This window comes from Sinocyclocheilus grahami, unplaced genomic scaffold (assembly GCF_001515645.1).
Source record: "Sinocyclocheilus grahami isolate Dianchi unplaced genomic scaffold, SAMN03320097.WGS_v1.1 scaffold596.1, whole genome shotgun sequence".
Lineage (NCBI taxonomy): Eukaryota > Metazoa > Chordata > Actinopteri > Cypriniformes > Cyprinidae > Sinocyclocheilus > Sinocyclocheilus grahami.
Window position 1 is genome coordinate 477378 of NW_015505775.1, and position 13475 is coordinate 490852.

The 13475-nt window shown below is 35.7% G+C and overlaps 1 protein-coding gene across 1 annotated transcript in view; it reads left to right on the forward strand.

Annotated features, from left to right (window-relative positions):
• LOC107557270 (neuron navigator 2-like) overlaps positions 1-13475 on the forward strand; it is a 137122-nt gene that overhangs the window by 114746 nt on the left and 8901 nt on the right. The window contains exons 23-34 of the mRNA XM_016240635.1: positions 2361-2435; positions 6532-6550; positions 6817-6977; positions 9860-10032; positions 10352-10505; positions 10645-10807; positions 10922-11022; positions 11115-11210; positions 12343-12398; positions 12784-12855; positions 13135-13331; positions 13439-13470. Coding sequence (XP_016096121.1) covers positions 2361-2435; positions 6532-6550; positions 6817-6977; positions 9860-10032; positions 10352-10505; positions 10645-10807; positions 10922-11022; positions 11115-11210; positions 12343-12398; positions 12784-12855; positions 13135-13331; positions 13439-13470 — 1299 coding nt within the window. The remainder of the gene's footprint in view (positions 1-2360; positions 2436-6531; positions 6551-6816; positions 6978-9859; positions 10033-10351; positions 10506-10644; positions 10808-10921; positions 11023-11114; positions 11211-12342; positions 12399-12783; positions 12856-13134; positions 13332-13438; positions 13471-13475) is intronic.

The following is a 13475-nucleotide window of genomic DNA, read 5'->3' on the forward strand; positions in this document are numbered from 1 at the left end:
TTATTCTCCCTTTAGTTCATGGAACATCCCTCTCACTGGTGTCCAGCACCTCTTCTGTCTATTCAACGGTGAGTTTTTTGTGTGTGTGTGTGTTTTAAATTTTTATTTTTACTTTCTAACTTACTTTGTTTCGTACAAACTCTTCCATAATAAACATAAACATTTATTAAAAATCCAAATCATATAATCGGAACACCAAATTGTTGTACAGTTAACATGGGATAGATAGATAGATAGATAGATTTCAGTGATTAGGTTTCAGCCAGTGATTATATAGGAAAATTGATAAATTGGAATGTGCCACACCTCCAGATGGGCGGCTCTACTTACCTGCAGAGGTGTTTTAACAACAGTCTCACTCTGGCACACGTGCAGTGAGTCTTCAGTTCAAATGAGGTTGACTTCAGGAAGAGAGGAGGTAGTTGGTTACATACTTAGGTAGTAGAGATTTGTTTAGAAAGGATCAGATTTACTGAAGTATAAAGAGTGGAAAATCATGATGATGGCGACTCTTTCTATGGGGAGAGCTGTGACTTCTTGGGGATACACGGTAGGAATCTTCGTTTTTAGATTGCTCCTATTCTATATTTATATATTTATGTGACATATTATTACAATTCATTCATTCTTAGTTATGTACCAGTAAATCAAATCTGTAGTGACTTGAAAAGTGTATCTTGTTGGACTTAACTAAGCAGAGAATTGACTCTACAGTCTGTCTGAAGTTATTTGTCTGAAGTTGGAGGCTGTAAAGTGGGTTTGTTTGTGTATGTGGGAAACAGCTGTCATGCAGAAACATAAGGTCTCTTAGACACAAACATGAAATACTCTGTGGTGCTTTTAAAAGTACAGGTTCATTCTGTACAACAGAGTACTGAACGTTCATCAAAAGCCAGATATAATAGCATGGTAATCTTTGGTCTCAGAGACAACAAAAGCTCAGAGATTTCAAACAAAGCTCTTCTGGTCAGAGTTGCATTGACAAAATCACCATGTTGAGTCTGTATGATCAAACACATTTACAAAAAGCCAGATTTGATTAAACCGAAACCAGCTAGATGCCGCTGGGGTTGTCCCTCATGTCATATGATGCCGTGACGGACAGACAATGCTGCTATTTTAATATCACTGTCAGTCTAGCTGTCGGATAGGTGTCAACAGTAAAGAAAATCATTAGAGTGGGTGTCATTGCATGCGTGTTTGCCAGGTGACATACAAAGAGCCCTAGTATGCTATTGTTGTCTAGAGCAGACATTTGTTCATTCACCTGAAGATTTCAAAATCTAGATTTAAAATCTGGAAATAAACAAGTTCTACGATTTTGAAAAATGTAGAGCGAAGAAATGTTATGATGTACAGTAATATGAATCAGAAGTATTTAATGTTGGACATTATTTCTAGATCACTTTGTGACAATTTTGACTTTTTTGTGCAAAAGGTCAGATGTTCTTTGTTCCACTGAATCTGTAATTACACAAACTGTATTTTTTTTATTCTGTTTTTCACTCAGATTATTATACTCATAATATATTGTAAAATAAAATAAACTATTGTGTTTTTTTTTTTAAAGAATCATTTTTACTAGTGCTCTCACACCTGTGTATTTAAACTAAGCTTTTTACGTATGTGTTTGTGTCGATATCATTAAAGAGCTTCTGGGTGCTTCCCATTGTCTAGTTACCAACTTTAGCGTTACTACCAACACTCAGTCATATTCAAATGTGTCCAACTTCCCATTTGTCTGCTAGTGTACCAGTAGAGATGAGCTCATAAATCACAGGAAAAGGAAAAGTCCCTCTTTAGAGCTTTAGGGTTATCATTCTGTTCACTTTCAGGTGTGTGTTGCTCTCTCTGGTGTTCATTTTAAACCCTCAGGAGATAAAGCAGCTCATTTTTCAACTGTTAAACAAGAAAAGCTGAGCAAATACGCCGTTTAAAAGTGCCAGTAACTACTCTGTCTTTTTATTTTAACAGACGGAGGAGAAATCACATTCAGAGGTGAGGACGTGTTTGTCCTTTCGCAAAAACAACACACACGCGGCCCCCCACATACCTGTGAACCGCATTGCCGTCACCTGTAGCGTGTTTATTCACCACCATTGACCTGTTGTGAACACAAACTGTGGGCGGATTCACGGTCGGCTCTGTGATCTCTGTGATCTTTACATCCACCTGTGCAACATACCTGTATTCAGTACATACACCTGCAAACTGATTCCCCTTCTCTTTGATACCAAATCACAAAGTTCTCTTTCCACGACACACCTGGATCCCTTGTGTGTGCCTCCTTTTCCTCTTCTTTTGATCTGTGTTTTGTCTTCCTCTTTTCAACCCGTTTCTCTTCTGCATTTTTTCTCCAGATCCGCAAGCTGCGTCGAGAACTGGACGCCTCCCAGGAAAAGGTGTCCGCCCTGACAACGCAACTCAGTGCCAATGTAGGTGGACACAGATACATAGTTCTGAGACTGCTCTTTATTCTTTTATTATATCTACAGGGCATAATTAATTCACAATTCAGTATCTAGAGTCAGTTGTCATCCTGAGGCATCTTATAAATGGTGTTATCGTAATCCCAGTGACGCATGTGTGGGTTGTGTATTTGATTAATGTCAGCGTTGATCGTGACCTCATTGGAGTTTCCATTTGTCGTTATATTATCATACAATAGCACTACGTCTTAAGCAACACTGGCTATTGTAAAACATTTTCCTACACTTAACATGCACTTACCCATGTACAGTAGTTAAAAAAAATTAAACCTGTTTTTAGAGATCACTCTACTATATAAGACGGGAAATAAATTCACAATGAACAGTTAGAATTCAAATGGGTAGCATTTGCAAAAAAAATTGTCCCAATTTTGAGGTATAAAGTTGAAATAATTGGGACAACTGTGAAATATAATGTTATATTGTGAGATATGAAATTATAATTGTGAGAAATGTTCACAATTTTAGATATAAAAGTTATCAGAAAAGTAGTCAAACTTTAAGATATAAAATTGGAACAATTTTGAGGTATAAACTTCACAATTATGCAAAGAGGTTCATTAGATCTTATTGTTTAAGTCATTTTGTGAGATTAAATTACATTTGTGAGAATTTTTGAGGTATAGTTTAAAAATCACAGTTATCAGAAGAAATCATTGTTGTGATGTATAAAATTATATTGTTTGAGTTAACATTCATGAGGTACAACATTTATTAGAAATACTATAGTCAGAATTTTGGGGTATAAAAGTCACTAATGTAAGATATAAAATTACATTTGTGAAAAATAGTAGAAATTTGGAGGTATAAAATACACAATTATGAGAAAGAAGTAACATACAACAGAAAAAGTCACAATTTTGAGAACTAAAGTCACAACTGTGAGATATAAAGTCATAGTTGTAAAAAATAAGTACTACTGGGGGCCACTGTGTTTTTATCAAATATAACGTACTAGACTAAATTATAATATACTGCGAGACTATGCAGAATTCAAGTCAGAACAGATCCACGCCATTTCCACCAGAGAAATGGGCTGTGTGTGATGTTTGATTTGATGATTTATGGCTATAGACAAAGGGGAGTACAGACCAAGTTCAGTGTTTTTGATATGTTCTCCTAAAGATAAATGTATGTGTAAGTCACAAAGACATGTCTCTTATGCCTAAGGCAAAGGAATCCTGTCTTGTAAGTACAAACTAGACAAGATTTTTTTAGAGGTACTAACAAAAGAGGAGTTTAAATGTGCACTAAAAAGACAAGATTTTCTCTTTTTACTGCATTGTTTATTTCTTCCATTTAAAGCTTGTGCGTAATGGTTTCTGACATAACGTAGTACACCATGAACTTGTCAACTTGTTGAGATCAGTGTAAATTTTTGACTGGCATGGAATGAGGTGAAGGATTATTTATACATGTAAGACATATATAGAACATTGTTTCGGTTTAATGATTATGTTTGCTATGCAGACAAAACACTACAGCTACAGAACAGTGAGAAATATCCAAACAGAAAGAAAAATAATGGGCCCTTGAATAAAAAAAGGGCCCTTGAGACGCCAGTGAAACATGTCAAGGCCCCAGGAGTTATCAGTGTTAGGAGGAGCTTCACTGCTTCTTAATATATTGCTGTAGTTTCGTTATCATAATCTGAGCTATCTATGGAACAGCAGAAGAGCTTTAGTGATGTTTATTCTGACGGGACTGGCTTTTAAATGAGTTTAAATGTGCACTAAAAAGACAAGATTTTCTCTTTTTACTGCATTGTTTATTTCTTCCATTTAAAGCTTGTGCGTAATGGTTTCTGACATAACGTAGTACACCATGAACTTGTCAACTTGTTGAGATCAGTGTAAATTTTTGACTGGCATGGAATGAGGTGAAGGATTATTTATACATGTAAGACATATATAGAACATTGTTTCGGTTTAATGATTATGTTTGCTATGCAGACAAAACACTACAGCTACAGAACAGTGAGAAATATCCAAACAGAAAGAAAAATAATGGGCCCTTGAATAAAAAAAGGGCCCTTGAGACGCCAGTGAAACATGTCAAGGCCCCAGGAGTTATCAGTGTTAGGAGGAGCTTCACTGCTTCTTAATATATTGCTGTAGTTTCGTTATCATAAACTGAGCTATCTATGGAACAGCAGAAGAGCTTTAGTGATGTTTATTCTGACGGGACTGGCCCTCTGATCTGGCTCCCTTTGAACTGCTACCCTTCCCATGGGTGCCCAGAGAAACACACTCCCTCTCAGAAAGAAAAATATAGACAGGAAGGCTTTACGGAGACAAATGACAGCTCCCAAGACCCTCTTGGACGTGAGGTGAGGCGATGACCCCGAAGAAAATTGTATGCTTAGTGGTTGCTTTTCCATAGTTTAGGAATATTAGCTTGGAAAGTTTTAACTTTGACTCTCATATGTTCTTTGAAATATCTCATGACAAATAAAATGGAAATGAATGAGACAATTTTTGGTATTAAAAATGTGGTCAAGAATTTGATAGGAAATGTTTGAGTTTATATTTAAAATCTCTTCTTATTTTCAACTTTGTTATCTGAGCACAATTTAAGACGTTGTTGAGATCACTTGAAATTTTAGAGGATGCATGTGTAAATATTCAGGTTGTCTGAAAATTAATAGACTTGAGAAAAAGTCTCTGTTTGATCTCCATTTATTGTCATTGTGGTCTGGGAGAAACAGTTGAAACTCTTCAAATGTATTTAAGCGATCATTTGTAATTGTTTTCATTCTTAAGGGGAAGATTAGATTTAGAAGGAAAGGTGAACCGTAACGAAAGGGTAAATTAAGTTTGTGTTGTCGCATGCAGGTCAAAGTTTAGATTGCACATCTAAGTGTTTGTGTTTAGTAAGTTTAAGCTTTGCTGCTTCAGTAACCAGTTTCAATAACCAGGCAGCTCCATGGGTCATGCATTTCATGCAGCTTTGAATGAGGTATACAATTTGCAACTATGAGAAAAAAAGCTGCATAACAAAAAATCATACTTGTTGTGAGATGAATGTCACAACTGTGTGAAATACATTTACAATTTAGAGAAATAAAGTCACAACTGTCAGATAAAAGTCCTATTGGGAGATATTAAATCACTTTATTTATTGTGATATTAATCATTAAATCACTTATTAAATCACTCAAATCACAATTATGAAAAATAAATACTATTGGGGGCCACTGTGTATTTATAAAACATACTAGACTAAATTATAATATAGTGCGAGACTACACAGAAAAATTTGAGTCAGAACAGAGAAATGGACTGTTGGGAAAAAAAATGTAATCTTGTCTGCTTCTGTTGAATGTTTCAATAAGCAGGCATCTCCCACACAGTTCATGCAGCTTTGAATGAGTGCATTTGTAACTGCTCTTATCATCTCAAGGAAAAAGCTTTGCTTAGACATTTAATTTAAAGGGGTCATATGATGCTGCTAAAAAGAAATTATTTTGTGTATTTGGTGTAATGAAATGTGTTTATGCGGTTTAAGGTTCAAAAAACACATTATTTTCCACATACTGTACATTATTATTTCTCCTCTATGCCCCGCCTTTCCGAAACGCGTCGATTTTTACAAAGCTCATCGTTCTGAAAAGCGAGGTGTGCTCTGATTGGCCAGCTATCCAGTGCGTTATGATTGGCCGAATACCTCAAGCATGTGACGGAAATGTTAAGCCCCTTACCATACTGTGATGATGCCCTGTCAGGCCGGAGTGATGATTCAAAAACATGAAAACCCATTATAAACGAGGCATTCATTGCATCCAGTGGGGACATAATTATGGATTATAATGACTTATACTGTCTTTTTCTTGTTGCGTTGCATCTCATTGTGCCGCATAAACATAAAACCATGTCTGCATTTCTGACAAACAACAAGCCCTACTCTACACTGGCCAAAAAACTCGCTTTAAATATAAAAAATATAAAATATAAAAACTCTTTAAATATAAAAAAACGTACTTACAGTATGTGAGTCATCCTACTCTCCCAGGATCAAGAAACGGTCCTCCATAAAATGAACCTGCAAGAGTGAACGCACAGGTGAGCAAAAGAAAATAATCAATAAATCAAGACTTTTTTTCAGTTTGACTTCATATTTGAAATCTCTGACGTTTGATTTCAAACTTCTTGTTATCTATCTTTTCCTTTGACGTGAATAAATACATAAAATTATGTATTTTGAGCATTCTGTATATACTTTTCAGACATTGTTGTGTTCTGATGTATTATACAGTATTGTTTAGTTTTGCTGTTTGAACACTAAATGGCACACTTGAAGTCAACCAAAATCTCTCTCTGTTCTTCAGGTAATAATAGTTCAGCCCCCGGAGCGCAGCCGGACCTGCGCATGCGCAGACAGCACTCATCTGACAGCGTCTCCAGCATCACCAGCGCCACCAGCCACTCCAGCCTGGGCTCCAACATGGACAACACCGACTCCAGCAGCAAGAAGAAGAAGAAGAACTGGGTGAGTACACAACATTTAAATAATAATAAAAAAGATGGTTCACCCAAAAATGACAATTTTTTCATTATTTACTCACCCTTAAATTGTTCCAAACCTATATGAGTTTCTTTCTTGTGCTGAATACATAATTTAAAGAATGTTGATTACTGAGCAGTTTCCAGTCCTCAACTGTACTATAGAAGTCAATGGGGACCATCAAGAGTTTGGTTACCCATATTGTTCAAAACATCTTCTTTTATGTTCAACAGAAGAAAGATACTCATACAGGTTTGGAACTATTTGAGGCTGAGTAAATGAAAGAACGGTCACTTTTGGGTGAACTATCACTTTAAAGAAATATTCAACCATTGCTAACCTGTGTTTCTTCATTCCGCATTTTATTTGTGTCTAACATTTGTCTTTTATGGTTTTGTCTGAAGTTGCCAAAACTTTAAATATAAATAAATACTACTAACAAACATCTAGTGTGATAGTAAACTAAATGCTGATACTTTTCAGCATTTAAGGTCCTGCCTTTTTGTAGTGGAAGTTAGTTTACCATACCAATAGAGTTTAATATTGTTCATCGTGTTTTGCCGTATCATGCTGACTGTAGCTGGTGACCTGTGCTGGAGGTGACATGTCAGATGATGAATATGAATATGTATGTTAAATAATAATGACAATAGTTACCCTCTTATGTTTAGACAAGTGTAACATAGGCTAGCAGTCCTTGTAGATTTATATACACTACTGTTCAAAAGCTTAAGGTCAGCTTGCTTGTTTTTTGAAAGAAATGAATAATTCTATTCCATTAAGGATGCGTTGATCAAAAGTGACATGAAAGACATTTAAAATGCTAAAAAATTCAAATTCGAATAAATGCTGTTCCTTTGGACTTGTAAAAATGTAATAATTCTATTCCATTAAGGATGCGTTGATCAAAAGTGACATGAAAGACATTTAAAATGCTAAAAAAATTCAAATTCGAATAAATGCTGTTCCTTTGGACTTGTAAAAATGTGTTAGGTTTCCACAAAAATATTAAGCAGCACAACTGTTTTCAACATTGATAATGACAAAAATATATATATATATTTTGCAGCAAATCAGCATATTAGAATGATTTCTGAAGGATCATGTGACACTGAAGACTGGAGTAATGATGCTGAAAATGCAGCTTTCCATCACAGGGATAAATTACATTTTAAAATATATTCAAGTTATTTTAAATTGCAATATTTCACAGTATTACTGTTTTTACTGTGTTTTTGATCAAATAAATGCAGCCTTGGTGAGCATACGAGACTTCTTTCAAATTTTTGAACAGTAGTGGACACCAGCAATTTGAGTTTTAAATGCTTAGTATCCCAGTTTGTGTTGTTATTTCTGCTAACAAATATTTTTAGACTGACTTCAGTTGTGTTTAAATTGGTTATTTAATTTTGTAGGTGCATTACTGTTGTGTAAAAAGGTCATATTAGCCTGGTAGTCCAGTTGGTCATCTAGTGTTTTGGAGAATGGTAACTAGCTTAAGTAGGTCCCTATTCCTGCAGTCGATTTGTGTTATTGTGTGTGCATTTGTCCTGGTGGACGAATCACTGAGGGGTTTGTCTTGGTAAGTTTGTCTTTAAGTGAAACATGGTGTTGTAATTCAACACGACTCTCTCAACTTAGTAGTTCTTCCTGCAGATTTAGTTGTAGTCATTGTAGACAGTGATTTATAGCGTCTTGCAGCTTGTGCTTAGGTCAGACCCCTGTGCAGGACACAAACACACACGGCTGAACGTGCTTTTCTGTCTCTCTGTTTTTCGCTGTGCTGTCGCTTCATATGGCAGGTGTATGAGGTAAGAGTGTGTCTTCAGAGAATCCTGCACACCTGTCTTTGGTTAACCCAGCTTCACTCCGCATCACACCACTAACCCTGCTAACTCTTAGATGTACTGATGTACTTCTCCTCAGCCTGCTGTCTTTCTCTCCCCTACTCTGTCCTTCCAAACCCCTTTTCTATAGTTGCAAAAGTTTAAAATAAAATAAAAAATAAACATTCATAAAGTTCAGAATCAAGATGTTTTTAAATAAAATAACTAAATTAAAAAGTTCATAATGAAAATAAGTGCATAATCACAAGGTTTATTATCAATAAATGTAAAATAAAAAAGAACACAATTATAATAATTAAGTTCAAAATTATATATATATATATATATATATATATACATATATATATATTTTTATTTTTTTTTTAAACAAAGGTTTCAAAAGAATCAAAAGGTTTATATTAAATGTAAAATCAGAAAATCTAAATGTAATTAATAATCAAAAAGTTGATAATCAAGCAATGCAAAATCAACTTTAAAATAAAAAAATCTAAACAAATATGATCATTATCAAGAATTTAGAAACAGAAGTTGCTCACAATAAGAAAGTTCAAAATCAAGTACTTCATAAAATTCAAAGAAGAGGAATTTATAATCAAGAACTGAAATATCAAGAACAGTTCGATTGCTGTATTCACACCTGCCAAAAAGGTCCGCACCAAGAGGGGAAACGAACTTGAGTTCGATTCAATCGAACCACACAAGAAAGGTGTGAATACACCCAATAAATGCTATTGTATTGTAAACACTGTTTAAAATAACTGTCAAAATGACTAAAATGAAAGTTTAAACGCTCAGCACATTCAAATCTATACATAAAAAACACTGATAAAACGGCTGCTTTATCTTCAATCTTTGATATGAATGATGCTCAACCCTGCCTTTTTATTTGACGCTGTGTCTCCCTTGCTGTTTTACTCCCTTGTCTGCACTGTACTGCTTCTCTTACACATATTGAAGTGCTGCCTCATCATTTTTGGAGAAACTCTCAGCGTCATGATCTTCTCTCTGTTGTCGTTGCAGCTGCGGAGCTCCTTCAAACAGGCCTTCAGTAAGAAGAAATCACCCAAATCAGCTTCGTCCCACTCAGACATTGAGGAGATGACGGATTCCTCTCTCCCTTCCTCTCCCAAACTCCCTCACAACGGCACCAGCACCTCGGCACTGCTGCTCCGCAACACACACTCCAGCTCAATGTGAGTGTGTTTGTGTTGTATAACAACTCTGGTCCTCATAATGGACCAGGATTATTAACTAAAACTATGAAAAACATTTTTGTTAATTAAAGTAAGTCTGAAATAAAATATTAAGATCAGATTAAAAACTTTAAATGAAATTACAGATGTTGTCTAGGCAACTAATTGAAATAATATGAAATATAAAAATGCTAGTAATACTAAAACAACACCTAAAGACCAAAATTACTGGGAAATTTGGATTTAGTAGGACTGGATATTGTGCGATGTTAACATCTAAGTGCTCTTTTCATCGAACAACATGTGTGTTGTCATGTAGACTGTCAGACTGTCTGGATGGGGAGGCGGAGTCTGTGATGCAGCTGCGTAACGAGCTGCGAGAGAAGGAGATGAAGTTGACGGACATTCGACTGGAAGCCCTAAGCTCCGCCCACCAGCTGGACCAGCTGCGGGAGGCTATGAACCGCATGCAGGTGTGAGACTGACCTTCACGTTACCTTCTTGCAGTCCCACAAATCTTCCGATGCTTCCTTTTGCAACAGTGTTTTTCACTATTTTTCAGTAGAAAAGAGAAATGTTACATATTTTATCGTTATCTGGGTGGTCTGATAGGTGGAGATCGAGAAGTTAAAGGTGGAAAATGATCGTCTTAAGTTGGAAAGCCAAGCCAGTGGGAGCAGGGCGTCCTCTCAAGTGTCCGTCTATAACGCGACCCCGACCCCCACACCTGGCCTGTCTCAACACAGCCTCAACCTCACAGAGTCCACCAGCTTCGGTAGGAGCATACATGCTATTTTTTGTGTTATTTTTTTCTCTAAATTAGTTTTGTCGCTTTATGCAAGAAAAGAATCATAAAAGCACATTACAGATCTAGTCTGTCTTCTTTTAGACATGTTGTTGGATGACTCTGGTGGAGACGGAAGTTCTCGTAAAGAGAGCAGAAATGTAAAAATAGTTGTCAGTCTTCAAGAGGACGTCACGTGGAAAGAGGTCAGTTCTCTCGCCTTTTTTGCAGGAGGATTTTTAAAAGTGCCCCATTTGAGCGAGTTTTGTTTTAATGATGTGTCTTCTGTCTCCCACAGGACTGCAGGACTCGAGACTTCCTGATTGGCTGCATTGGTGTCAGTGGAAAAACCAAGTGGGATGTTCTGGATGGGGTTGTACGACGCTTGTTTAAGGTAGATTAACCTTAACCAATGTAGGTAGATACATTGCTGAAATAATTTGTTGATGATGAATGGTTTACATTCAGAAGCATTAGACAGTGGTTCATTAAAAGTATTTTATGGGTACTTAATCTGTTGCGAAGTCTCTAGAAAGAAAGAAAGAAAAATAATATTTTGCATACTTTAAGTCGGTTTTGTAAATACACAGTATTTTTTTTTATTCAAATCTGCAGGAAATCAGTACAACATACACTAACATAATGACACTAACAATATTACTTTACAGATGTATTTAACAATTTAAATATGTACAGTTTTAATAAATAAATGAACAAGATTTGTTTGTGTTAGAGTAGGCTACTGACAATTTTTTATAATGGAGGAAATATCCTTAATTGTTATGAAAATGTCAAAAATATGGGGGGGAAATAATTGCTAAGTACTGGTAATTTCTTGTAATGGAGGAAATATCCTTAATTATGAAAATATCATAAATTATGGGGGGAAAATAATTGCTACTGACAATTTCTTATAATGGAGGAAATATACTTAACGGTTATGAAAATATAAAAAAATATGGGGGGAAAATAATTGCTACTAGTAATTTCTTATAATGGAGGAAATATCCTTAATTGTAATGAAAATATCAAAAATACTAGGGGAAAATAATTTGTCAATAATTATTTTAGGGGTGAAATATATCCTGGATATTTTTGACAGATTTGTGTGATTTAGCCAGACACATCCAAATTATTTGACTCTGTTTATGTTTATCATATAACATAAGGCAGCCATCCTGATTATTTGATAAAAATGAGTGGATATTTACATTTACATTTAGTCATTTAGCAGACGCTTTTATCCAAAGCGACTTACAAATGAGGACAATAAAAGCAGTCAAAACTAACAAAAGAGCAATAATATATAAGTGCAAATGACAAGTCTCGGTTAGCCTAACGCAGTACACATAGCAAGGTGTGTGTATATATATACAAACCCGATTCCAAAAAAGTTGGGACACTGTACAAATTGTGAATAAAAACAGAATGCAATGATGTGGAAGTTTCAAATTTCAATATTTTATTCAGAATACAACATAGATGACATATCAAATGTTTAAACTGAGAAAATGTATCATTTTAAGGCGTTTGGTTCACTGACCTGTGGAACTACTCCATCATCCCCTACATGCTGGAGGCTGTGAGAGAAGGCTTACAGGTAACATTTGCCCTCTTTTATAGTAAAATCTACCTTTTTCACAGTCACTGATGTCTTTTTTTATTAAAAGTAATTTTTACAATTACTTTTTAAAATGTATTAGATTATTTTCAATTGTAATAATATTTCAAAATAGTATTGTTTTTACTGTATTTTGTGGCCACAAATGACTTACAAAAGCACTTAAAAATCTTACCAACCCCAACCTTTTGAACAAAGTGTATATTCAAGTACATAAAAAAAAAAGTGTTTGTGTGCCCACTATAATGTCACACTACAGTCAGTGTAACAAAAGCATACTAATGAACACAGCAATAATAAATGTGTGTACAATTAATGGTTTTATTTTGTCTCTCTGTATTTGCAGCCCGTATATAATCGGCACGATGAGTCAGGCGACATCTTCTGCTCCAAACCTGCAACTTCATCATAACTTCAGGTACAAAACTGCTCTCTGTTTTGTCTTGAATTAGCCCTAAAACAATGCCTTGGCCTTAATGGGGAAACTGCCATAGAGCGACCTCAAGATGGCGTCATTGTGCTGTTGTTGACAGCAATGAAAAGATTCTAATTGTCCTTTACATCTCAGTGAACAGTGTGTGTGTGTGGCGTGTATGTATATATTTATATTATATATATATATATATTTATAAGTTCCCTTTTTGTTTATGTATTTCTATTAAATTCTAACATGAGCTACGTGTGATTTCCATCCCAGATGGGTGCTGTGTGCTAATCACATGGAGCCAGTAAAAGGTTTCCTGGGCCGGTTTCTGAGGAGGAAGCTGATTGAGACAGAGATCGGCAGCCGAACACGTAACCTGGAGCTGGTGAAGATCATAGACTGGATCCCTCAGGTCTGGCACCACCTCAACCGCTTCCTGGAGGCCCACAGCTCCTCTGATGTGACCATTGGTACGGAGATAACCCGCTATACTGAAACCAAATATTAACAGACCATTCCAAGTGTCACTAATTCACTCTGCAAGAGTTGAATGTAAGTCTCATGTCTCTTCATCCAGGTCCACGTTTGTTCCTGTCATGTCCGATGGATGTGGA